The sequence below is a fragment of the Cibotium barometz genome, chromosome 15 (assembly GCF_041138505.1).
Source record: "Cibotium barometz isolate CiBa-2024 chromosome 15, ASM4113850v1, whole genome shotgun sequence".
Classification (NCBI taxonomy): Eukaryota; Viridiplantae; Streptophyta; class Polypodiopsida; order Cyatheales; family Cibotiaceae; genus Cibotium; species Cibotium barometz.
In genome coordinates this window covers 57872487-57896944 of record NC_141060.1, presented here as the reverse complement: position 1 = coordinate 57896944, position 24458 = coordinate 57872487, and the positions used below count along the sequence as shown (strand labels likewise).

The 24458-nt window shown below is 38.7% G+C and overlaps 1 protein-coding gene across 1 annotated transcript; it reads left to right on the top strand.

Moving 5' to 3' along the window:
- The first annotated feature begins 614 nt into the window (after window positions 1-614).
- Window positions 615-5107, top strand: LOC147631472 (uncharacterized). The gene is made up of 2 exons (XM_086809101.1): window positions 615-1153; window positions 4832-5107. The coding sequence occupies exons 1-2, from the start codon at window positions 619-621 to the stop codon at window positions 4852-4854; spliced, it is 558 nt and encodes a 185-aa protein (XP_086665227.1). The 5' UTR covers window positions 615-618; the 3' UTR covers window positions 4855-5107.
- Window positions 5108-24458: the final 19351 nt, after the last annotated feature.

Sequence of the window (24458 nt, the reverse complement as noted above, 5' to 3'; positions counted from 1 at the left end):
AAAATAAGATAAGTACTCATTTTTGCTTTATTTATTTACATCAAATAAAGTAAAATTTTATTTATCTACATCATTTGCACAAGCACTATGGCAGATTTGCCTATCTCGCCATCAATTCAAGAGCAACTCCTTTCTTTACAACATCAAATTGTAGAAGAAAGAGAGAAGCGTATTGAATTGGAGAGACAGCTCTCGAATCGTAGACGCAAGCGTGACTCTTCGCTATCTTTTGATGACGAAGATGACATTATTCAAAGGGCTGTAAATGCTACATTACAAGCACAAAGGTCACAAAAAGAATCCAAGATTAGTCGGAAAGCTTTCACATTTCAAAATTATGATGGAAAGAAGGATGCTAGGGTCATTTTAGCTTGGCTTAGTCAACTAGATGACTATTTTTCTGGAGAAAAATTTTCAGAGAATGATAAGATTAAATGTGCAGTCAATCATATGGTAGACAGTGCAGCTTTATGGTGGAGTGTAATTAAGCAAGGTTGTGATAAGCCAGATTCTTGGAAAAGATTTCAACGGCTGGTTAAAAAGCACTTTTTACCCTCACAATTCAAGTCCAAAGTTAGGCACCAATGGGACACTTTGCATCAATTGGAAAAGGAAACTATGTCACAGTATGTAGAAAAGTTCTGGAATACTTTATTACAGGTGCAGGTTGTGGATAGAGTTAGTGAGAAGGATCAAAAAAGGAAGTTTATATCGGGCCTTAGATCTACCATTAGGGCCGATGTGAATATGTTTCGACCTCATTCACTATCTTCTGCAATATCCTTGGCAACTAATTCAGAACGTAAAAATGGTTTTCCTAAAGAGATTAAAGCACATGAGGGTACTTCTTCTAAACCATTTACTAAATCTTTTTATGCTTCAAAGAAGATGTATAAACCAGGTTATGACAAAGACAAGGATGAGGCTAAAGGCAACATGAGTACCAATAAGAAAGTTAATGGTGGCAAACCGAAGACATCTCCTATCAAATGTTTCAAGTGCCACAAAGAAGGTCACATAGCACCGAATTGTCCGGAGCGTACCAAGAATTCAACACCAGCAGCTCGAGTCAACATGATTGAAGAAGACGACAATGAAGAAGAATCATTCGAGCAAGAGGGTAATTCCGATCCAGATTACTCAGAACAAGAAGGTAAACCTCATGTTCATTCTTTGCTTAAAATAAAAGGAACGATAAATGGACATGAAGTTCTTATTTTGCATGATGATGGTAGTACACATGATTTCATTTCTGAAAAGGTACTTAGAGCATTAAATCTTCATTCTTTACCTACGCACTATAAAGTCAAAGCAGCATTTACTGGAACAAAGTATAATTGCATGCAAGTAGTGAAAGATTTGGATTTATGCATCAAACCTTTAACAGAAAAAAGGGATTTCTTAGTTGCACCTTTACAAGGGGTAGATATAATTTTGGGTATGCCTTGGAGACACAAATACAATCCTATTATTGACTATGACACTCATAGTATTTCTCTAAGGAAGGACAATGAAAATATTATCCTCCAGTGTCAAGTCAAAGGAGAAATGAGTCCTTTGTTGAGTCACACTCAAGCAAAGAGAGCTCTAAGAAAAAGAGATAAGACTTATATGGTATGGGTTAACCAGCTTGATGCTAAGTTGGACACATCCAAAAGACCAAAGTTTGATTCTTTTATCTCCAAATTTAGTGACTATTTCATGGAAGATCTGCCTCCAGGATTACCTAAGTCTAGGCCAGAGGATCATAGCATTGACTTATTGCCTGGAAATACCCCGCCTTGTAAAGCTCCCTATAGAGTCAACAATTTAGAGCAAAGAGAAATCCAAAGCCAAATAGAAGACTTGCTAGAGAGAGGCCTTATTCGACCTAGTAGTTCACCTTTTGGAGCTCCAGTACTTCTTGTTAAGAAGAAGAACGGAACTTACCGAATGTGTGTAGACTATCGTGCCTTGAATAAGATTACTGTCAAGAACAGATATCCTATTCCTAGGGTAGATGATCTTCTTGATAAGCTTAGAGGATCAAAGGTCTTTAGCAAGATTGACCTAAAGTCTGGGTATCATCAAGTTCGTATGACTCAATCTGACATATTCAAGACAGCTTTTAGAACCCAAACTGGTCACTATGAGTTTTTGGTTATGCCATTTGGTTTGACCAATGCTCCAGCTACTTTCAGCCGTATGATGAATCGTATATTCCTTAAGTTTCAAAGTTTTGTTATAGTGTTTTTTGATGACATTCTTGTTTTCAGCAAGGATCGACAAGAACATGAACAACACTTGGAACAAGTGTTCAATCTTTTGAAAGAAAATGAATTGTATGTCAATCCTGAAAAGAGTTCTTTCTTTCAAGAGGAGATTGAATACTTAGGACATATAGTATCAGCCGAAGGGATTCGTGTAGATCCGAAGAAAATTGAGTGTATTGCTTCTTGGCCTACGCCTAGAAACATACATGATCTTAGATCTTTTCTTGGCTTATGTAGTTATTATAGGAAGTTCGTCAAGAATTTTGCTTGTATTGCCAATCCTTTGACTGAACTCCTTAAGAAAGCTACAAATTTCAATTGGACTGATAAGCAAGATAAATCTTTTGTAACACTCAAGAATGCTTTAACACAAGCACCAGTTCTTACACTACCTGATTTCCAAAGACCATTCTTTATAGTAGTAACTGATGCTAGTGGCAAAGGATTTGGAGCTGTTCTTATGCAAGACAACCATCCTATTGCATATCAAAGTAGAAAGCTTAAGCCTGCAGAGCAAAATTATAGCACTTATGACAAGGAATTAGCAGCAGTAGTGCATGCTTTGAAAATTTGGAAGCATTACCTAATGGGCTTTGAATTTCTTATCAAGACAGACCAACAGAGCATTAGGTATTTGCTTACGCAACCTCTTATTTCAGATAGACATATCAAATGGGCAGCTTTCATTCAAAGTTTCCAACCTATGATTCAATATCAACCTGGAAAAGAAAATGTTGTTGCCGATGCTTTGAGTCGAAGACCAAATATCAACAACATTTCCATAATTGAAAGTGAACCATTTGTCCTCATGAAAGAAACTTATGAAGTTGATCCAGATTTTTTCTCAAATATGGATCAAATTGCGTGAAAACAATTGGACACCTCAAGGAAGTTATTCTCATAATGATGGCTATCTTTTCTTTGAGAAAAGATTGTGTGTTACTCAACCTTACAGACAGCTTGTCTTGGAAGAGATGCACCAACCACCATTTGTGGGACATAGAGGAGTTTCCGCAACACTTCAAGTAGTTTCTCGAGAATTCTATTGGCCCCATTTGAAGAATGATGTAGCTAAGTTTGTAGCTGAATGTAACATTTGTCAAACAATTAAAAGCTACAAAGGCAAAGCTCTAGGATTGCTTATGCCTCTACCTATTCCTGATAGACCATGGGAACAATTGTCTATGGACTTCATTACTGGCTTCCCTACTACTTCCAGTCACCATGATATGATTTGGACAATAGTGGACAGATTTAGTAAGCAAGCCTATTTCATTCCATGTAAAAAGACACTAACTTCTCAACAAGCCGCGAACATATTTGTTAAGCAAATTTTTGTTCATCATGGTCTACCCAAAGTGATAGTTTCTGATAGAGATTCTAAATTTTGTTATCACTTTTGGGTTGCTCTTTTCTCAAACTTGGGCACTAAGTTAGATTTTTCCACGGCATTCCATCCGGAATCGAATGGACAAACTGAAGTGACAAATAGCACTATCTTAGATATGCTTAGAGCCTATGTTTCCCAGCAACCTAGTGCATGGGATAAGTACATACACCTACTCCAATTTGCTTATAATAATACTCCTCATACTGCTACTGGTCGAGCACCATTTGAGATCATCTATGGAAGAGCATTGCCTATTCCGGCTACTAGACTCTCTCATAAAATAGAAGCAGCCGACCAATATGTTAGAGACTTTGATCGCATTCTATCTGAAGTGCGTGATTGTATTCAAGAGCTCAAGAGAAGTATACATCTCAAGCAAATAGGAAGCGCAAAGATTTTTCATTCCAAGAAGGTGATTATGTACTTTTGAGAATTGAAAAGCGTCGATTAAAGAGTGTGGAAAAATTCCCTGCAGTGAAGCTAGCGCCTAGATATTATGGGCCATTTAAAATCCTCAAAAAGATTAATGATGTGGCCTATAGACTAGAGCTTCCATCTAATTGGAATATCCACAATTCTTTTCATATCCATCTCTTGAAACCTTTTAGAGGAACACTTCCTACTCACCCAACATATGAGGAACCACCTCTTATTGAAGGAGAGGAAGAAGTCTTAGTTCCTGATGCAATCATTGACCAAGAGATAACAACAACAAGGACAGGTAATCAATACTTCAAGTATCTTTTGACTTTTAAGAATCATCCACAAGAAGATGCTAAATGGATGCCTGAGAAATTTTTTCGAGTTTACCCTGAAATTCTTCATTCTTTTCAAACCCAGCAAATCCGCAATTGAGGACAATTGCAAACTCAAGCAAGAGGGATGTCATGAGAATATATTTTAAGTCCTCTAGAAAAATATTATTTATCCCCTCTTGAGTAATTTGGGGACGCCTAGATTACTCTTGCGTCATGCCGGCTAGGTTAATATCGTGGGTGATACCACTATAAATATTAATACGTGCGGTATATGACGTATGTTTGAGGCCACCTATGATTATTTCAGTTAGGTTTGTATGGAAGGGTGATTCCTGGGGTACTTACGCCTGGTAGTCATGAGTTGGTGATGATTTGTGTCTGTTTAATATTTGTGGGATTAATTTAATAATTAATTGGGCTTATATTTTCAGGTGATGAAGACTATGGGAATTGAAGAGTTTACTTTGGAAGAAATGTCTTGGATCATCACATTTCATTTTTGGCAAGCATAGTAGCTTGTAACCTTATTAAATGATTTTTCCATTTTGAACTTTAGGAAAGATACATTTATTTTTGTGGAATTTATTAAAGCTTATGGCTTTACCCTAGTCCCAATTTGACACTCTATTTTTGTTAAAGAAGAGTGCCGTGCTCTCTAAAAAGCACATCTTGTATTTTGGGGGCTATGGCCTAATTTTGGTGAAAAGGAAAGCTAATAAAGAAATACTCTTGTGTGGGGAGAGGCCACGCACAAGAGGGGGGAAGATTGCACCCAATATGGTCTTTTTGGAGCTAAGTATTTTTGTTTAAGTGTTTAATTTTTCAATTGATTTGATTTAGTTGAAGCTTACAAGCAATGGTTTTTATGATTGAATTAATTCTCTATCTTTCCACAATCAATTCCTAGAATAAGATTCCGGTTGCATTGACGCAAACCACCTCAGCCTCCTCACCTCTTTGCTTCATCTCCTCCTCAGCCTCTAGGTCCCAATCTCCCCATCCTGTTGCTCCTTCATCCTCACGAAGGAGCCAACCACTAGAAGCGACCGCCATGCAAGACGCGATATGCCGACCACTCGTCGACATACACAAGTCATGTAATCGCACGAGCTGATTAATATCACCACTCGCCCACTCGCACCTCGCATGTGTGACACGTAGAGGATCTGATCGCACTCCGGGCATGGAACTTTTGTTTTTAAGCTAATTAAGAAATGAGGTGTTGGCAATAATAATTTTATCTCTTACATCATGTAAATTTGTTTGTATAAGATGCAACGAAATTGCAAAGAATGGAAGACCCAAAAATTTGATGGATGGGCAATGTTGCACAACCATGCTGAATGGATGGATCAAGGCTCCTATAATAATCATGTATGCTTTATTGCTACTTTTTGGGGTGCAACACCTAGGTAAGCCCCATGTGACAAGATGCTTGTGTTGTATGCAAAGAAGTTTGATGAGCTTACATTTATGTGAAGAGTCGTGCACTCTCTAATTAGTTTACTTTATATAAAGTGCATGCATGTAATTCTAAGGTTGAGTACAGCCCCCAAATTGTATGGTTTGTTATGACATCTCAAAGTTCTTTCGTAATTCAGCTTCAAAAGCTGTAATATTCAGCTCACTGTTCCCGATCATGTCATCCACAAACAGGATGATTAACACAATATCTGAACCATCTCTATGCACATGTAGAGTACTCTCAATAGGACTATATTTTTGGAATCCCTAGCTAGCTAAGTGTGCATCAATCTTCTCATACCAAACTCGAGGAGCTTCTAAGGCACACTTTGTTTTCATGCCCTACGATCACAAAGCCAAGAGGTTGTTGTACATAATCCGAAAGCATTCCCAAACCTTGTTGTTCTAAAATTTCAAAATGTAGGAATGTCACTTGATGATGAAACAAGTTATCCGAATCATCAGAACTTACTCATGTGTAGAGGCAAGTGGCTGAACCAGATTTTCAACAAGTATGACATCCCTGTTGGTAATAATGTCGTGAGTAGAGAGGTCATAAAGTCTATAACCTTTATTCTCATGACTGTAATCCACAAAAATACATTTCACAACTTTATCATCCAGCTTGGTCCTTCTCTCCTAGGGTACATGGTTTTCAAGGTCAAGTAGTGGGGAATCTATTAATTACATGAGTTATGTATAAAATGACTTCAAGCCAAAGCTTGTGTAACAACTCTTTACCCTTTAGCATGCATCTTACCATTTTAATCAAAGATCTATTCTTTCTCTTTGCTATACCATTTTGTTGTGGTGTATATGGCACTGAGCATTGATGCTTAATTTCCCTTGCAAATATGCCTTGAAATCACTTGACATGCATTCACCTCATCTATCTATACGAAGAGTGTGATTTTACACCCTGTAACATTTTCAGCCATTGCCTGGAAGTGTTGAAATCACATGAACACCTTAGACTTTTCTTTCATTAGATGTACCGATGTGAATCTTGAGTAGTCATCTATGAATGTGATAAAATACATGTGTCCTCCCATGGATGGTGTCCTCATTGGACCACAAACATTGCCTATGAATGAGCAGTAATTTACATTCAACTCTCACCACACCATCTCAAGGGAAGAGCTTTTGAACCATTTTGCCCAAAATGCAGCCCTCACATACATGATCTACTGGTATCTCAACATGATGCATACATTCTACCATGTTATGATTCTGTAGAAGCATCAAACTCCCAAAGTTTACATGCCCAAAATTACATGCCACAATTCAGCTAACTGCAAAGAGGGAGTATCATTTGCAACAATTGAATATACATTGTGAGTACATGTGTGGCTATAATTCATAAGTATCCAACCTATGAAGACCATAATTTGCATAATGTGCTAGTGGAGACAATATGAAACCCACCATTAGAAGGGTCTTTGATGAGACACTTCTCACCTTTGAACTCCACATGCAAGCCCTACCTAGCAATACAAAACACTAATGCCACGTTCTTCTTTATGTATGGCACATATAGCACATCCTTCATTTAACTTTGTTTAACATTGGCAAGCACCAAAGGCACCTTGCCAATGCCTTTCACGTGGTATAAAGAGTGGACTGTACATGAGACACTCCTCCCATCATCCACATCCTACAAAGAGCTGAATACATCATGTCTAGAGGTGATATTTCTAGTAGGTCCGTTGTCAATGTATCAAATTAGTTGGCTCTTATCACATGCACTAAGAGACATCTCATCAGTGACCTCTTCAGGGGTCAAGGACTTTACACAAGGTTGGTTGAATTCTCCTTTTTATCACTACAAGAATCCACTACATCCCTTGAATCCTTCCTTGCCTCCTCAAGTTTTTGTCTTTTTCATGAGCAACCGCTTCCTGCACTCATTGATGTAGTGCCCTTGCTTATGGCAGAAATGGCATTTACCCTTCTTCTTCTTGCTCTTGGATGCTCGAAGTATTATCACCCTTGGTGACTGTGTGCCTAGAGTCCACTTTAGCTTTGCCTTTATCTCTTGCTTTCTCCACCATAAGAACTAGAGAGATTTGCTCTCATTTTCTCTTCTTGTAGTAGAGCAATCCCACAAGTTCATAAAAAGGAATTGGGTTTGCACCACCCCTCGTGGCATGAGATTGATAGATGTAATAAGCCCAAGATTTGACGAAGGCGATGAATTAAGTGTGCTTTGAACAAGTAGTTGGGTAAAAGCATGAAATGGTGGCTCAATAGTTGGTGTCCATGGACACCAACTATTGATATCTCTAGAAATTTAAAGTATCAAAAAGGGTGGAAAAAGTAAAGAAATTAAAGTAAAAAAGAAAAAATTTGCACTAAAAAGCACTAAAATATGATGTCTGCAACTTAAACAAGCTCCTGGGGATGTTCATGAATTGTTTAGGAATTGAAATTTTTTTCCTTTATGTATCCGTGGGTAGGTCATACAAGTATAACCCACAATGGTCTGTGTCTGATCACTATCTAATTGTCTGGCTATTCTCTGTTTACCAAATTGATAGTTCAACAAATCGATAGTTGTAAATTGACAGTTGTAACTATGACTTTTTTGCATGAGTGCAAAGTTTCCAGTGTCATGGACAACTGTATGATGTCAAATTTGACAGAAAGTCCTTATGTTGCTCTGTACAGGCCCAAATTGATAGTTGAAACCAAGTGCTTAGATTGTAGATAAATTTCACATGGAGGCTAGGTTCACACCAAGCAATGCAGTAGGACAACTATGAACCCAAAAACACACAATTTTTAAATTGTTGATTTTGTAACCAGAGAACAAATCTGGATAGATTTAAACCTAAACCACCCAAAAATTCAGCCGCGCGTACCTTGGCAATGCCAGATAACAATAATGTAAAGCTTTTGGCCTTTTGGGGCACTTACCACTCCCGCATTTGTGTACCTATTTGTGCAAATGATAGACCAAAATGTCAAAAATCATAATAAACATATGGCACACAACCACACACAAGATTTCTACTTAACCTACTCCTAATGCTTTAAATGAACTTGCAAATAAAGAGAGTATGCAAGAGTCAACTCAACCTCTTTAATGTGACAATGTGAAATGGATTCTTCACACACCATTAATCAAGTCTCAATCTTTACTCACACCGAATCTTAACCTAATCCCAGTGCCCTTGGGATCACACACCTAATGCCCACATCTAAACCCTATCCAACAGTTTTGCAACCGATTGGATTGTATTAATGGCAAGTAGATTAACCCAACTAGCACTCGGCTAGTATAGGTTATTGCTCCTCGGTAGTGGCACCAATGGAGAACGGTGTTCCCTATCCTTGTTGATATGGTTAGCAAGAGCTATTCACCTATGTCATCCACAAGGTATTGCTACCAAATTTCTAACCAAAGACCCCTAACATGAATAGTACACAGAGGTTTATCCCTAATGGGAGAATTGCTTACCCCAATTAACCTACCCTTCTCAGCCTACAATCTCAACTAGCACACACAATGTAATTAATATAGCTTTCAAACAATGAAAGTAATGCACATAAACATGCACACACTCACCTCTCAATCCCTATGCAATACAATCAATCTATTTCATGAAAAGAGCAATGGATTTGCATCCAATGGCTCAACCTTCTTAAGCACACTTCTTAATCAACGTAATTAATGAACCTTACAAGTAGAGAGCTATGCCACAAGCTTCAACTACAGGAAACTTCACACAAAAGTATTAAGCATGCAATCAATCTACTTCACAATCTTGTTAATGGGCAAGCAAAACATAAATTCAAAGCTTTAAAGAAAGCTAAACATTAATCTACTCAAACCCACACATTGATTTACAAGCTCAAATAGATGAGAGAGAGAGAGAGAGAGAGAGAGAGAGAGAGAGAGAGAGAGAGAGAGCATAAGTGTTTCATTCACAACACATTCATGCCATAAATGAAGCTTAAGATAATCAACAAAACATCATTAACATAATAGAGATTAGAGAGTAGAGAGTAGAGAGAGAAGCCTTCTTTCATTGCAAATAAGCTTCAAGCATAGAGAGCTTGAGCATAGAGATTACAATGGGCAAGGAGATTAGCAAGGAGAATTCTCTTGGAGCTCTAGAGTGCTTCTTTGCAAAAGCTCACTCAATAGCTAGCTCACAAAAGTGTAACCCTATCACTTAGCAAAATTGACTTATATAGAGTTTTTTCAAAATTACCCACACTTGACCGGTTGGCCAAAAGTAGCCAAAACCTTAAGAGCTCTTCCTTTACAAGTTTGAAATCCATTGAGCCCATAAAAATAAGTACTCAGATACAAATTGGAACTCGCACGAGCCCACTTTACAAACATAATTAAAATGCTTTCCATTTATCATTTACGCCATTTTATGGGACCCACTGATCTCACGAGTAATTCTCCCATTTTTAGCTGAGATACTCAATAGATGATGTTAAGTGCTCAAGAGGTTGACATAAGCTTTGCAATGAATGAACCCACATGTCCATCTGACTTTGTATGCCCTGTTTTTGGCTAAGAATAGTGAATTTATGAGTAACTCTCTTATTTTGGTGCTCCAATCTCCAATTGTAGTGCTCTAATGCTCAAAACAAAAAGTTTGAAGCACACTTTACCATTTGCCTACTCCATATTTCATTTGACTCCCATACTGACTAAAAATAGTAAATTACTAAAAATAGTTAGTACCTCCAAAAAAATCATTTACCGCTCTTGTCAAGATTTTTGACTCGTGTTTCTTCTCTTTCAGAATGCTCCATGCTTCTATCTTAGAATTTTTAGTGCTTGTTTCGGACTTCCCGAAACATGGGCTCTTATGGTTTTTGAGAGCATTGATGACTTCTTCAATCTCTGAGGGTGGAAGCTCATAGTCTAGTTGAATGGCAGTGTGGGGAGGAAACACCTTTTGGTAATGCTCAAAGACAATTGAGAGGTTTTCAACTTGATCTGCAGCAGCGAAGGAACCATTTGGTTTTGTGTGAAATCCTTCTTGCTTCCTAGGTCTAGGAGACCATGGAACTCTTTGGTTAATCCCACCAAGAGAGTCTTTCTCTACCCTAAATGGTGTGGCCTAGGCAATTCCACATGTCATAGATATCTTCCACCATGTTGAAGTCACCTAGAAGGATGAGAGGCGCCTTTAACTCCAAGGAGAGAGGACCAAAGCTCTGGTCTAGAAGAGGTAGGACCACCTGCATACAAAGAAATCACTGTGCATTGAAAGAGACCTCTAATTTTAGATGCTACCCACCTATGGTAATGGTTGAAAGAAACTTTTTCAACATAGGGGGAGATTGCCTTAGCTACACCCCCAAAGTGCACCCTCCATTGCCCCCTCTACATGATCTAAGGTGTGCCATTTGTACTTGTTTGAGTGTCACTCTTAGATTCCAACAAACCGTGGGTTTCCAAAACAAGTTAAATGACAATTAAAATTAGTCCTCTAATTTTGTGGAATACTTCACCACTGAAGTAGCAAGGAAAATGTAAAACTATAATCCCAATTACTTACTTGGCCAATGAAGCAACAAGCTAGGTATTTAGATTGGTTTGCCAATAAAGTAGCAAGCTTTAATGACTCTAAGGCCAATATAAATAAGCAAGTTGTTACTTGCTTTGTTGAGAATTTAATCAAGAAGGTTTGTAATTTTCCAACAAACTCTATGCACCTCTACCGATAAAGAATGAAAGTGATAAAAAATGAAAGCATAGGTCATACTTGGCTAAAAAAATGATATATTTTCTTGAAATGTAAAATAGAAGTGTCAAAGGGGAATACAATCTCAAACTTATTTTCAAAGCATATCAACTTCTTATTGGACTCTTTCTCAAAACAACTAGTGAGCTAATTGTGCATACCCTTATCTCTCACCCCCTCTCTCTTTCTATCTTTCTTTAGATAATCAATTAGTTAGCTAGCTAACTGTTCAAGCTTTGCTTTTTTTCTCTTTATCTTTGTGCCGCTCACATTACTTCTCTTCTCACGTAATTTCCCATTCATATTGGCACATTAGAGGGGGGCTAGGGGTAAGCTCTCTCACATAACTGTAGTAAATTCAAAAAAGTGTGCACACTCCCATGTTCAAGAAGGGGTAACATTCACAAATTTGTGCACACTCCCATGTTCAAAGAGGGGTAACAATTAGGTGAGGGAGTGGGAAATTGGAACTGAAGGCCAAAGGGCTTTAAATAGTTAGTCAAGCAAGCACCAGTTGTGCCCAAATTATGATAAAATATAGAGTTAAATCAATATTTTATTCTTAATCAATGTCTCTCCAGTTTTTACATATAACTTCAAAAATTACATTTTAAATCTTTCCAGATTTCAAATCAACTACAAAATTAAATTTTAAATTTTGTGACTTTTTTGCATTGTCCTTACATATTGAAATTCCCTTGAGAACCCACTATGCACCTGCCTTGGTGGGAGATTTAAAGTTCTTGAGAAGGATGCATTATGAAAGATAGTTTGGTAAAGGGTCCTTTAATTGCTTTGATGATTATCACCCATGAGTTGGAATGCTCTCTTTGTCATGCGCATGGGTGAAAGCAAGCTGGCCCAATTTTGGCTTTCTTCTCACCTCAAGTTGTTAAAAAACACACATTGAAGAGCTTGTTATGATTGACAACCTAAGGCAAGGCCGAGGTCAGCATAAAATGGTTCAATTTGATTGAAATTTAGAGGTCATTTGATTGTTTTTTGTATGGTACATGTTTTGCTTGTATGCTACGTCACACCTCATAAGCTGCACGTGTATGAAAAAATAATATAAATTTTATCTATATAGTGTTGACTACATTGAAGCTTCATGTGTGCATCCACATGTGAAACACCTCTTGATCCATTGATCTTATCCTATCATTTGATGTGTAAAAAGGTGTCCATGTGGCACTTTATCTCTACATGTGGCATAATATCCCTCACCTCTCATCTCCTCCTATGCATATAGAATCAGCCCTCTTCTTATACATCATTTTCCAATCAAGCAATCTATTACTTCGTTTCATGTGTTGCATTAGATCTCTGTCTCTCTGTCTCTCTCTCTCTCTCTCTCTCTCTCTCTCTCTCTTCCCTTGATCTCACCATTGTTTCCATCATGGTATCAATGCTAGCATCATAATAGGACATCATGAGCATTTAAGGCACATATCCTTCACTCATAGTTGTATAGATTGAGTGCTTCAAAGTTGAGCAACATTAGAATGTCGAAGAGCACATGACTGTGAGCATAGAGTTGAGTAAGAGCCTTTATACATATGGTTGAGTTAGAAAAAGGTGAGCAGCTTCAAATTACCCCTTTGTGAATAGTACCATCAACTGGGAAAGAGCTAGTAAGAATCAAGGGGGCTCACTCATAAATATGTGAATGTACCAAGTGGGTTCGACAACAAAAGGGATATTTTTATCTAATTTTTAAGAAAACATTATTAACATAAGGGTAGCATTTAAAGAATTTTGGAAAATAATTTACAGATTTAATAGTAAAATATCTTAATCGTGCAATATTCACAATTAAGGTATTTTTAAAATACCCCTTTAATGCATGTGATATACAAGGTTTTCATATACTAAACCCCCCAAGTAGTGAATAAAACATCTCGGAAGTACTAAGGTTGGCAACTCAACCCATGAACATCATTAGGAAGAAAAGGTAAGCTCTGTGCATAGGGTGCTCATCTATATTGCAAGGAGCAGTGGCATTGATAGGAGCACTAGTAGTGGATTATTCACTTGAGGGGAGGTGTTGAAATATACAAGTGAAGAGGGTGTGTGCGGGAACAAACCCTTAGTAGCAAGAGGCTGTAAAAGAGAATCCTGTAAATGAGAGAGAAGCTGTGAAAAGGTGAGAAGTATCTACTGGGAGAGAATAAAGGGTAGCATGAGAAGATTTAAGATGTGTGGAGATATTCTGGGAAGAGGTGGAGAGAATCAAGCAAAAGAGGTGGAGTGAATCAAGGAGAGATCAGTGGGATTAGATGCTTGGATGTAAACTCTATAAATTAAGGCATTGGCCTAATGAGAATTTGCTAGTTTTTGATTATCCATGCCTACATTAAGGTATCAATTAATTGCTCACTAATCTCATCTCAATCATCGTCTGATCTCTTTGTTAATGATGTTGATTCTAGCATTTGATCCACCATAGCTCATCACATTGCTACAAATTTAACATATCTAGACCAGGGACATGTGCATGATGCTCATGTTTATCCTTATGAGCTTCTAGACCAACCACTCCCGCAAGAGTTAACACAAGAGTTAACAGAAGAAGACGCTACACCCCAATAGAAAGACAGGGTTGTGGAATATCTGAGAGACTTGGGCAGTGAACATCATAGGGGGAACAATGGAGAAACCCTTGTTCCCATCCCATACACCTTGCTCCAAGGCAGCCCAAGCCTATGGAACGATCTGAAAGATTGGATAGAGGGACATCTCAGGGCAAGCATCCATCAAACCATGGAGCCTGACATCTCTGATGAATTTGAGGAAGGAGAATTCCACATACCTCTTAAGGTAAAAGGGACTCCTACCATTTGAGTCAACAAACTTGGACAATAATTTGAAGGTGATGAACTTAATACAGCCTTACTGATAACTTTTGACAGCCACCAAGTTACTGCAATCTTGGATGGAGGAGTCGGAGTGAGCATTACCGTTTGCAAAGGACTCAGTCACAACTACATGAACTACTGAAGTCCATCTATGCCATACATGCCATAAAACACTGGAAGATGAAAGGGAGAGTGAGAATTGTGCACCACTTCCAGAGCCGGAAGACTATGAGAACTGGGATGCATATCCTTGCTACCCTGGACATCTTACCTAGAAAAACTGGTACAAGATTTTCCACGAGACGGATGGGCAAGAGCTTACATCATTATATATGCTTAGTTCAACGTATTTTCCCAATATAGCCATGCAAGAGCATGAACAGGTTGTTCGAGCTAAGCCATCAAGGAGTACACGTCCCATAAAACTCACATGCCTGAGGGATTCCTTGGGCCAGAGTGGTACATCTTCTCAAACAGCTTTGAAATCCATTGGTTGAAATATGTGGGTGCCGTTTGGAAGCACATGAGCATTTCAATGAAATGTGGCAAAAAGAATTTGCAAACATCTCTCGTTTGGTCCACACGACTATCCCATAGCCAGTTGAACCCATTCAACCAGAACCAGTCCCTGAAAAGCTTTACCACTCTGTATGCAAGGCACGCAACAAAAAGTTAGCGCTCGTAAAAAAATAAGCCAAAAGGCTAATTGACGAGGAAAGTGCTAAAGCCAAAGAAACACGATAGGTGCCCAAGCACTTTAAGACCTTTCAAATGGCCAATCACTTTGTTCAATATGATTCGGCTCAAAGGTCTAATAGTGGGCAATTTGGGACCTCATATGATGGTCCAAGGTTAAGGAAGTGAACTTGGCCGGCCTGGGTGAAGACCTGAGGCTCGTATTCATTGTAGAAGACCTTTCAAAAACCTTTCATTATCTCTAGTCAAGGAATATCAACTGACAACACCAAAGTGCGGCTCATTCTCAAGTTGCCCCCACCTACCAACTTCAAGGGTGTCCAACGCTTCATGGGACACATCGACTATTATCAATGATTCATTTTTACGTACGCTAATATTGCTAGACCCCCCTATACGGACTCCTTATAGTTTTCGAGTGGATAAAAGAATGTCAAAGGGCCTACACCACACTCAAAAAAGCCTTGGCAAGCGCTCCGATCCTTAGATCCCCCAACTGGGATCTCATCTTCCATGTCCACATTGACGCCTCAACATTTGCTATAGGATGCGTGCTGGACCAACCAGGTGAACACAAGATGGACTTCCCCATTAATTTTACCAGCCTCCTCCAACTCATGAAGCTGAGAGAAATTATGTCACAACTGAGAGATAAGTATTAGTGATGGTTTACAACGTTAAGAAGTTCCGCCATTATCTTTTGGCGACCAAGTTTGTCTTCTTTGTAGACCATCACGCCCTCTTGTACCTAGTCAATAAGCCCTGTATGACATGCAGAATCACCAAGTGGCTGCTTATCTTGCTCGAGTTTGATTTCACTGTTATGGTGGTGAGGAAAGGCTCTGAGCATGTTCTTGCAAACCACATGTCAAGGATCCCCAATGGCCAACAGCTAGTGGGAGTAGAGGATGATTTACCTAAGACGCCGCCATGTTCCAACTTTGCTTAATTCGTGAATGGGGCGAAGAAGTGGCTCACTTCTTAGCCAATAGCTTACCAGTTGATCCTCTCCTCAATAAGGACCGTGCTCATCATTTAATAAAAAAATCGGCCCCTTACTAGCTTATTCATCGCAGTCAACTTTACAAGTAGGGCAAGGACAAAATCCTAAGACGTTGTGTTAGAGAAGACAAGTATGTCTTCCTCTCCTTAAACATGACACTCTGCCTGTGTTGGTGGGAACTTTGCAGCAGATATCACTGCTCGTAAAATTCTCATAGCAGGGTTATGGTGGCCCACTTTAATGGCTGATGCTGCTGACTATGTCAAATGATGTGATGAATGCCAATGCGTAGCAATCCCTCGTTTCAAGGATCACATGCCCCTAAACCCCATCGTGTCCTTACAACCATTTGAAAAATGGGCCATAGACTTCATAGGACCCATCAGTCTGGCAACCAAATATACTCAAGCTAGATATATAATTGCTACCACCATGGACTACTGCACCAAGTGGGTAGAAGCTCGCACAACCCACAAAGTTGATGCTTGATCAACGACTAAATTTCTCTATGAGTCTGTAATCACATGCTTTGGTTGTTCTCTTGAGCTTGTCAGCAAAAATGGAACCCTTTTCATCAATGAAGTAATCAAATTCCTCTTGCAAGAGTTCCTTGTTGTCACCCACAGGAAGTACTCCCCTTACTATCCTCAAGCGAATGGCCAAGCCGAAACCATAAACAAAACTATGCTATTCTTACCAAAACAGTGGAGGCCAGCACAACTATTGGGAACAAAAGTTGACAGCCACACTTTGGACCTATAAAACTTCATACAAATTAGCAACCAACACTACCCCTTTCATTTTAACCTACAGTACTGAAGTGGTCATGCCCATGGAGTTCTTAGTCCCAAGTTTACGTGTCGCAATGCATGAAAAACTCACTGAAAATGCGCCTATTCGAACTTGAAAAGCTTGATGTAACCGGCCTCTTTGCAGTCTACAGCATGATTGTAGAGAAGCTTAGGCGTAAACAATGGTTTGATGATCAGCTCAAGGACAAACAAATGAATGAGGGTGACATGTTCCTCTTATTCAGCACCAAAACGCACAAGAAAAAGCTCAAGCTCGAGGGCTTAGGACCTTTCCTAGTCTCTAAGATCACACCACAAGGTGTTGTGCGCATTGAAACACTTGATGGTGTTGAGATGGCTGGTTACTTCAATGGTAGCAAACTTATAAGGTTCCTCCTCAGCCCTAAAAGATGTATAACCTCTCCTCTCAGTCCCTTGTTAATCATCCCCTATTTCAGAATGCAAGAAAACATTGTTTTCCCTTGTTTTTGGCTAAGAGAGAGAAAATGTTCTAGAGAGAGATATTTTTGGATACAAAGTTTCTCCTAATATCTAAGATGAGTTCTCCTAAAATAGAAGCTCAAAAAGAATTTTCCAATGTGCATTAGAAATTAATCGAATATGTGTATTGAAAGACCTTAGCTAAGGGTCCACATTTTCAGAAATTTTTGACTAAGGTCCAAATAAGGTTCTAAAGGGCTAATAGGATTAATCCAAGTGTTGGGATGACAAAAATACAAAGAATAAAACAAAATACCCCAAAATGAGTAAATGCTCACATAAGATGAAGAGTTGACCAAGTACTGGGTTTATTAGTTAAAAATTAAGGCTTATTAGTAAAAAAATTAATGTTTGGTACCTCAGTAAGGAGGGAGAGGGCTCATGAAGGAGGCGCTTTTTTTTCATCATTACCTTGCATTTTTAATTTTAAAAAAAGAGATATTTTTATCTCTCCTCTTGCAAACTGGATCAAAAAGTGGGCTAAACTCGTCGAAATCTTGTCCAAATTGGGTCAAACAGCCTCTAGAACCCAGTTGGACTTGGTTAGTGGCCTCCCTCACCTATAAATAGACCCTCATTCCTTTGTATTTTCATCTTTGTGTATTTACATGCCAGTATTATCTTCATTTTAATGTAATTCTATTATCCCTCTATTTTGCCTTTACTTTGGGAAGCTTTGGAGCTTCACAAATCTCCATCCTCTCTTGGAGATTACCCTCCCCATCTTCGTGGCCAATCTTTCTTTGTGGGCTTCACTTCTTTTTGAAAGAATCAAGCCAAAAATCAAGGGGGTAAGCCTTAATCCATGGTGTTTTTCTATCTTTCTCAACGATAATCTTCTTCCCAACCCCTCTAATGCTTGGGAAGCTTTTTAATCAATTATCTTTTCGTGAAATCAAGCTTTATAGTGATTCATAATGTTTAATTGGATTAATGCTAATCTTTATGCTTAAATTTAATATTTTTGATTAGTAAATCTCTCTTTTTGAAAGATTAATCATCTTTTTGGATGGATCCTTGTTAGAAGGATGGATCTTAGAGCTAATCTCATTATCTTAATCAAAACTCTAGTCTTGACAAGCTAGAGAAGAAGATTAAGTATTTTATGATTTTAATCTAGATAAAAATGATAATTAATTCTTTTAAACTTGTTTATGATTAAGAAAAATCATATTAATTCATTTTAAGATTGAAAAAGAGTTATGCTAACATTTTTGTAAGTATTTTCATATAGGAATGCTAAATGGATATTTTTAAGATTAGAGAGGTTTAATTATAATGATGCTTATAATTATGTTTATAATTATGCTATGTATGCATAATAAATTCTTTTAGTTTAAAAGAGGAATTCCCACCACATTTCATAATTATGGGTATTTATTTAAAAGTGGAATTTTGAGAATTCTCAAAAATTACAGCAAAACTATGGCAAAAATTTTAAAACTTGAATTTAATTTTATGCATAAATGTGTTAATGCAAAAAGAGGAATTATCATCATATTCTAGGCATAAACATTTTTATGCTAAAGAATGTTTTTGGTTATATTTATGAAAAATACTTTTATAGTATTTATGCATAATTGTTTAAATAGAGAAAGAGGATTTTTTGTTATATTTATCTTTACATATGTACATGCATAAAAAGTTAGACGCAAAAAGAGAATTTTTTTTATATTTATCTTTACATATGTACATGCATAAAAATTTAGATACGAAAAGAGGAATTTTCACGATATTCTATGTGCAAACATTTGAAATATTGAAAGAGGAATTTTGGTCATACTTCAAAATAGGTATATTCATATGCATGGATATTTTTTTAGAGGAATTTTCATCGTACTTTAATTAGGAAAATGCCTAAAGTAATTTCGGTGTTAAAAGAGAAGGTTTCACCATAATTCCACATAGAAATTTAGGGCATGTTGATGCCGAGTTTCAATTGGAGAAAAGAATAATTTAGAATAATTCTATGAGAATAATTCAATAAAATGATGTATGCATTTTCACAAATGGATCATTGGAAAAAGAATTATCTTTATAAAATTTCATTATTCACGAATAGAATTATTTATAATTCTATTATGTCCAAGAAAGAATGAATTCTCATAATTTTGGATTTTCCCTTACGAATGGAAATCACAGTTAATTTATTAAAAAAATGAAGAATTATCTTTAGAAAATATCTTTAGGATTAAATTCAAGTAATTTAGGGTTAAACTACAACCGTGTGAGAAAGGTGGGCCAGTAGATGCTTACCCATCTCTCGAATCAGAAATTAAGCAAAACCTTGTGAGCACTCCCATTTCTTCAGTACGAAGAATGGATTACCAGTGATTTAGAGAAGTTTTCCTTAGACCCGGAATCATTGAGAAATAAGTCAGAAATTCATTTTAATTGATGGATGGGTTACTGAGATACTAGAATTGTGATTTTCATTAAGAAAGCCTGGATTCTAAGAAAAAGGGTCTTGTGGAATCAAACTCAACGGGAAATTCTTACTTACATAGAAACTCTATTTTTGAAAAAGGATTGTCTTACACCAGCATGCTGGTGGAAGCATTTGGCTTATGGTTTAATCTAAGGAGAGTTATGTTGCAAACAGTTGGTGGGGAGTCATCAAAGGACGTCTCCCGCTCAGCAAAGCCTGCCAAGGTCTTGACCAGCCTCGGTATGGTTAAAATGGTGTGCTTCCGGTACGATGTGCGAGGGCCAATGAAGCGGTCCCTGAGTGAAGTGCTAGGACACCTAAGGAGAATCCTAGAGGGTTCTGACCAGGCGATACACGGGCTCATGGCTGCTAGGACACCCATGCGTATGTCAAGGAAGATATGGATGGACTGGCAAGGAATTATCTATGTGTGAACTGAAACTTGAAATCGGATCTCGTTGGTTGACTACTTGGTCTGGATGACATTTTGATTGTAAAACATTGGACTAGAATTTTGAGGATTATGATAGAAACATTATGGTTTCATTCTAATTCTGTTTTAAAGACAGCTAAATCTGTGAAAAAGGCAATTGGACTAGAATTTTGAGGATTATGATGGAAACATTATGGTTTCATTCTAATTCTGTTTTAAAGACAGCTAAATCTGTGAAAAAGGCAATTGGACTAGAATTTTGAGGATTATGATGGAAACATTATGGTTTCATTCTAATTCTGTTTTAAAGACAGCTAAATCTGTGAAAAAGGCAATTTCATATTGGGTGTGTAAGTGGTGTGTCTATTTTGTATTTTGCTTGAGTGCTGGCTAGGGGGCCTGGGAACTCTTTTCCACCCTGGTACACCGAGGACAAAACACAACCAAATTTTTATAAAAAGGAATCCCACCAATTCAGTGGTTGGTGGTTGGCTAACCCATGGGCCGGTTGGGCTGGATCAGTGGATTCCTACAATAAATTAAGATACGTTCAAGTTACGCTACTTAGAGCAAGTCCTAGGAATATTCTTGTTCTATGGGAAAGAATTAACGATTGTGCCTCGCTTAAGGGGAAAAAAGCGATGATTTCTATGAACCAAGTGCAAGTCCCTTCCTTAATTTGGCCATGTGACCTACGGGCTTAGTCAGAATAGAAAGGATAGTTAAGGCCTTGACCCGTTAGATAAAATTTTCACTAGAAGATTTTTCTTGGTGGAATCACCTGAGTTTTCTAGGCAAGGAAAGTTTTTCCAGTCTCAGTTTCAGAGGAACCGCCAGATTAGTCTCTTGTCCGGACATTCGGGGCAAGGCCCCGAGTGGGAAATCTTGCCCCATGCTAGAGGTTGCTACTTCCGATGCTAGCTCCCTGGATTTCGTGCGCGCAGGGGACAGGGGTCTCACAGCTGGTATGAGAGCTTTGTTGAAAGCCTAAGAATAAAAGACTAAATTTGACAGAAATTTATAATAAAACCTTGGAAAAGAGCATTCACATATTGTGTTTTCATTCAGATTAAGTTCATTATTAAAAACTTTTAATTGATGAATTGGATTTTATAGATGGACGTCCCATGTTTATCTGGTATCCCCAATCTTACTCAAACTTAGGATATGACTGCTTTCGCCTTTTGAGCATATCCTCTCCTCCAACGACTCGAACGAGAAGGGCAAGCCTCGCTAATCATTTCGAGGAGTTATATTTTTCAAACCCGGCTGAGAGACAATAGCATAAGTGGCACGCAGGGAGGGCAATATGTCCACGCCTCTTGCAACTAGCGCGTCAAATGCTGACGTAGAGTGTCTCATTAGCCATGGTCTTGTTAAAGCTAAAGGTGGTTCATGGTGTTATCCTTTATCACCCCACACCTCGAGATTTTAGGGTTACTTGTCAACTTTTTAGGCTTCTCAGCCGATTTATTCCCGAGGAGTAAGATTGTAGCACTAATAGCAGTAAGGGAACAATTGTGTCACCATGTCCATAGCCCAGTATCGTCGTCTCATGCGTATACCATTGAGGCATTGATCCTTTGGAGCCATGTTGCTCTATGTATATATTGCAAACCTTATGTAAATAAAGAATGTTTTGTGAAAAAATTCCAGCTGTCTAAGTGATTTTGACTATTAGATATCGAGTTTAAAGAAATAAGATCTGTTTTCTCATACGTTTGTCGTAGATCTCTAGTGAGAATGATTACCTTGTTTAAAGTAATTATTTCTGAACTTCTTAAGTCTTAGGATCTCGAGAAGAAGTCTAATAGAAATTTAACGATGTATCGTTTTGGCAGAATCATGAGACGTGCGAATTGTGTGGCAAACAACTAGATCCTCTCACGGATGAGGAAGAGCTTGACCCCGATGTTCGCAAAAGGCTCTTCATAGATCTCAGCCATGTCCCTTCAAGGGTGAAGGGGAAAACTTAGGTGAGGCTATGGAGAAGTGGATCGAAGCCATGGAAGAATACTTCGATGTCACTGGATACAATGGAAAAGTAAGATTGCTCTTGCCAGGCTAAAGATTGTAGAAACAGCCAGAGTAGTATGGAGAAATCACTGTGAAACAACCGTCTAGATCGGAACACCCAGACGTGGGACAATCTCAAGGCATACCTCCGGAACAGATTATGTCCTCTTGGCTTCCTGGGAACTAAGATGAATGAATTCCTGGAGCTGACCTAGGGAAGCCGAACCACGGAGGAATATCACCAGGCATTTGCTCTTCTCCTCAGATTCTCGCCACCGCTAGATGAAGAACAACTGATGGCCAGGTTCATTCGGGGAATGAACAAACCTTTGGACACCCTGGTAAAGAATTCCAAGCCAGTTTCCATGGCTGAAGCAATGCGGATAGCAAAGGACTTCGCCAAGGCCTTTGTTGTTAAGGTCCCACCAAAGCTAGCTCCCTCGTCCTTCAAAAGATTCCAAACATCGGGAAGTACTTCCAACCTTCCACCTCCAAAAAGACACCAAGGTCCTAATCAAAACCACGAGACAAGAAGCTTCAGAATGGAAGGAAGGCCTTTTCCTTGAAGCTCTTTTTTAGGAACTTTGGCTCTTTCTAGAATGCAAAGGAAGAGCTTCGAAGTGAAAACAGGTGTTTCGGTTGTCAAGGTTTTGGGCACCAACTCAAGGATTGCCCAACTCCTTCTTGGCAGGAAGCCAAGGTCCCAGAATTCAGAGATCGACTCCTTTGTATCAATCCAATCAGGGTCCCCCTCGTCAAAATCAGGGCAACCTAGAAGAGTGCCTGCTCAGCCTGCAGCCTCAATGCAAAGTAGTCTCAGAACTCCCTCCCAAAATTGGGGAAACCAAAGAGAGAGAGTTCCACCTCAAACTACAAGTAGCTAGAGCCGACACACAATAGCTGAGGAAGTGGAGGAAGAAAGAGGACAAATTTATGCCGCCATTGAACATCAAGGGTAGAATCGTCAGTTCTCAGTCCTCTAGAGTACAAGGGTAAGCACTTTAAGCTTTTGATTGATTCAAGCAGTACACATTCTTTTATTTCCCTTGGATGCTTATGTAAGTTAGTCCTAGATCAGAAAAAAGGGAAACCTATGCAAGTAGAATTGGCTAGTGGGAAGATTCTTTTCACACACCATGAGACAGACTGCATTCAGTTTAATCTAGATGGGAATGCGACAGACTGCCACTTCAGAGTCTTACCCTTGGGAATCTCTGATGGAATCCTTGGAATGGATTGGCTCCATAAGAATTAGGCTGACATTCACTGTCACAATGGAACCATTTCTTTCCTCGACCTGCACAAGAATCGAGTCCAAGGAACTGGAATTTACGGATCCCAGTGCTGTAATTAGTCAAAGCTTCTAAATTGCTGAAGGGACGCAAAAAGAGGCAAACTATCTATGTCGTTAAAATGAATCCAGTAGATAGAAAATGCAAGGCTACATAACCAAAATGGCTAAGTGAGTATGCTGATGTATTCCCAGAAGAGCTGACTGAGATGCCTCCGACTCGTGAAATATTCATGAGATAGAGCTAACGCCCGGAGCTCAATAGCCTAGCGTGCATACAAAATGCCAATTCTTGAAGCCATAGAACTTAAGGAGCAATTAAGACAACTACTAGAGCAAGGATTCGTAAGACCCAGTGTTTCACCTTAGGGTGGGCCCGTTCTCTTTCAGAAAAAGAGTCCCTCCTTTTCCTCTATGGGGTTAGGATATTCAATGAGTTTTTTTGGTAGTTGACGCATGTCGATAGGTTCTCTGGCTCAGGCAGCAGAGCGTAGTAAATATTTCTCTTTCGATGAAGAAGTTGACATATGAGTTGTCATGTCGTCTTCTGAACCACTTTTGATAACCACCCGGCTCTCACTCTTGCCAATCTTTGTGGTTTTCTTTCATGAGAGTCTAGTTGCTCATGCTTGTTTAAGGGAACTTGGTTGGCCCTAATCTTGTGAGGTTGATGCCTGTGTTGCAGTGTGAGCTGCGGCCCTCTACCTATTTTGCAGTCTAGTTAGAGCGTTAAGTGGGACTGCTTTGATGAAGCCGTCTCTACTAGTGCTCAGCAAGTTAAGGCTAGTGCTTGGATTAGCTTTGCAAGCCCGAGGTCTTACAGGAAAATCCTTATACATGTGGTCAATATAACACCCTACACA